Source organism: Helianthus annuus, chromosome 13 (assembly GCF_002127325.2).
Source record: "Helianthus annuus cultivar XRQ/B chromosome 13, HanXRQr2.0-SUNRISE, whole genome shotgun sequence".
Taxonomy (NCBI): Eukaryota; Viridiplantae; Streptophyta; class Magnoliopsida; order Asterales; family Asteraceae; genus Helianthus; species Helianthus annuus.
In genome coordinates, this window is record NC_035445.2 from 55,024,589 (window position 1) to 55,027,676 (window position 3,088).

The 3,088-nt window shown below is 42.2% G+C and overlaps 1 protein-coding gene across 1 annotated transcript; it reads left to right on the forward strand.

Moving 5' to 3' along the window:
* Positions 1 to 1,253: 1,253 nt before the first annotated feature.
* On the forward strand, positions 1,254 to 1,775 carry LOC118485761. The gene has a single exon (XM_035982199.1). The coding sequence runs from the start codon at positions 1,254 to 1,256 to the stop codon at positions 1,773 to 1,775; it is 522 nt and encodes a 173-aa protein (XP_035838092.1).
* The last annotated feature ends 1,313 nt before the right edge of the window (positions 1,776 to 3,088 follow it).

Here is a 3,088-nt window from a genome sequence, read left to right on the forward strand (position 1 = left end):
CAATCTGATTCACCTAGTGCCGCGCGCCGATGATTTCGCCATCGGTTGGGGTGTGACACATTACAAATCATTGTATTCAATTTTTTTTCAGATGTTCTGGATTATTTGTATGATGTGTGGCTGAAAGATTATAAAGAAAAGTTCGTTTCAGCTTGGACTAACATAGTCCCCAATTTTGGTCAACATACAACCAACAGAGTTGAAAGCCAGCATTCTAAGTTTAAGAGATACATTAAAGGGCCAAACAACTCGCTCCATAGACTTGTGTGTCTTGTTGGCAAAGGTGTAGCATCACAAAAGATACAAAGAAAACTTTGTTTTCAGGAGAGTAGGTCCGTGCAAATGGGGGACCACAGATTTCCAATTTTTGACAACCTACGCGGTAATGTTTCCCAAAAAGCCTTAGAGTTATTGGTTGTCGAGAGGAAGAAGCTACATGCGTTGAGGGCTGGAGGGGGGACTTGTGGCCACCAGCTTTCTACGGGTTGTGAGTTGCCATGTGCTTGTCAGATGGAGTGGTGGGAAAATACAGGTAACATAACAACTATAACATATGCTTCGATCCATAGAATATAATCATCATTATACTTCATGTTTTAACAATGATTCTTGAAAAACAGGTTGCAAAATTCCACTTGCCGCGATAGACAAATTCTGGACAAAACTTGATTTTTCGACAGAAAAACTTAATCAAGACGAGTGTAATATTCAGGCGGAAATGGATAAACTCACACAACAACTACAGACGCAGCCACCTCTAGTGTTAAAAAGTATGTTGTCGAAGATGAAAGCGGTGTTGAATCCAAGTATGACTGACCATCAACCGCCTGAGGTACAACAACATACCCGGGGCCGCCCAACTACGAAAGCAAAACAACAAAAGAATGAAGACCTTGCGAGACGTAAAGATAAACAACCCAAATCACAGAGGAACGACTACACTCAAAAGGCAAATGTGCGACGTAGTCATTCAAAGAAAAGCAAAGAAGAAAAAAATACACTTCTGATTATAGATAAAGACTTTCCGCTGTTGGTCGGGCACAGGTACATACGTACATACATACATATATTTAGAATTCTTTTTTCATTTTTTTATTTTTTAATATTTTTTAGTTTTTTATTTTTTTGCCAATTATAGGTAAAAAAACATGATCGAGCGTTTTAAGGATTGGCTTCCATCTAGCTATCGGAGACACATAACACATATCAAAGATGCCCAGCCGGACGGTAACTGTGGGTTTCGATCCATAGCTATGGGTTTGGGGTATGACCAGAAACAGTGGAAATGGGTCCGCCAAGAGCTACTCGACGAGATGTTCATTAACAAAAAGCGTTGGGGGCATATACTCGAATCATTGGACAAGGGATGTTACGAAAATGTGTATCGATCGATAAATTGGTTAAATGTTGAACCTGCACGTATGGTATGCTGGATGTGGTTGCCCTACACAAGGTTGTTGGTGGCTCAAAAATTTGGGGTGATTGTTCAACATTTAAGCAACGGTGTTTGTCAAACTTACTTCCCGATGTTCGATGGACCGCGGGTTTACTCGAACCATTCCATTTTAACGATTGCTTATGTTGAAGATAGCCATTTCATCATGGTTAAGTTAGCGGATGATAGCCCGATGCCAGTACCAAATGGACTTTGGAATATATACCGAAGTATGGAAGCTATGGAATGGGAGACAATGTACATGTCTCGTATTGCACAGGGTAGGGCGTTACTACGTAGTAATAGAACTCAACAAAAAGAAGTTATTGACTTGTGTTAGGTGTAGCATCCGTGAAACATAGTGTACGCAACGAACTTATTAATGTTTCTCTTTAATATAATTTAAATATATTGTAACATCCATCAAATATAGTGTACGCAACAATTTTTTTATAAAAAAATTTAATTAAAGTGCTTCATATAAGTACAAAATAAAAGAAAACTATTGTTTTAAAGGGATTTAAAATTGTTGACTGAAACTAAAAATGAAATCTGTTTTTTTAATAAAAGGAATTAATTTTAATATAAATAAATGAATAATGAAAAATGTCAAAAATGCAAAAAAACAGCCATAAACCAGTTTCAACGCGGCTCGAACTCGTGACCTCCCAGTTAAATGCACTCGTCCCTTCCACTGGGACAAGTGTCTCACCCATTGATTATACCGATTATTATTTCTCTTATACTAAGTTTCATGGATTCAAAATTCAAAAAGGAAAGTACAACTCCTATACGCCGCTCATTGAACCATACGACTCTCATTGAACACAAACACTTTCCCAACTTCAATAAAGGGGTAAAATGGATCTAAAATTTGAAAACTCACACACTAAAACACCAAGAACACACACACAAACGCTCTGGACCACACGATTTTCACAAGACAAACTCTGGACCACACGATGAAGTTTAGTTTGTATTCCAAATTTTATTGCTTAATCTTCAACCTTTTTTTATTTTTTGGTTTTATTTCCGCCGTTTGTGGTGGTGTTGGGTTTGACGGTTGTGGGGGATTGACGGCGGTGGGGGATTAACGGCGGTGGGGATTGACGGCGGTGGGGGATTGACTGTAGTGGGGAATGACGGCGGTTGTGATTGACGGCAGTGGTGGTGGTAGTGGTGGTGGTGGTGGTGGCTGTGGTGGTGGTGGTTGTGGTGGTGATGGTGGTTGTGGTGGTGGTGGTTGTGGTGGTGGGGATTGACGGCTGTGGTGGTTGTGGTTGTGGTGGTGGTGGTTAGGCGGGTGTGGTGGTGGCTGTGGTGGTGGTGGTGGTGGTTGTTGTGGTGGTGGTTAGGCGGGTGTAGTGGTGGCTGTGGTGGTAGTGGTGGCGGTGGTGGTTAGGCGGGTGTGGTGGTGGCGGTGGTGGTTAGGTGGGTGTGGTGGTGGCTGTGGTGGTGGTGGTTGTGGTGGTGGTGGTGGTTGTTATTGTTGTGGTGGTGGTTAGGCGGGTGTGGTGGTGGCTGTGGTGGTGGTGGTGGTTAGGCGGGTGTGGTGGTGGCTGTGGTGGTGGTGGTAGTGGTAGCGTAACCCTACCCGACCCCCGGCCCGACACGTTTGCCGGGTCTAGACTTATATCATCGTTTTTTTTTAAA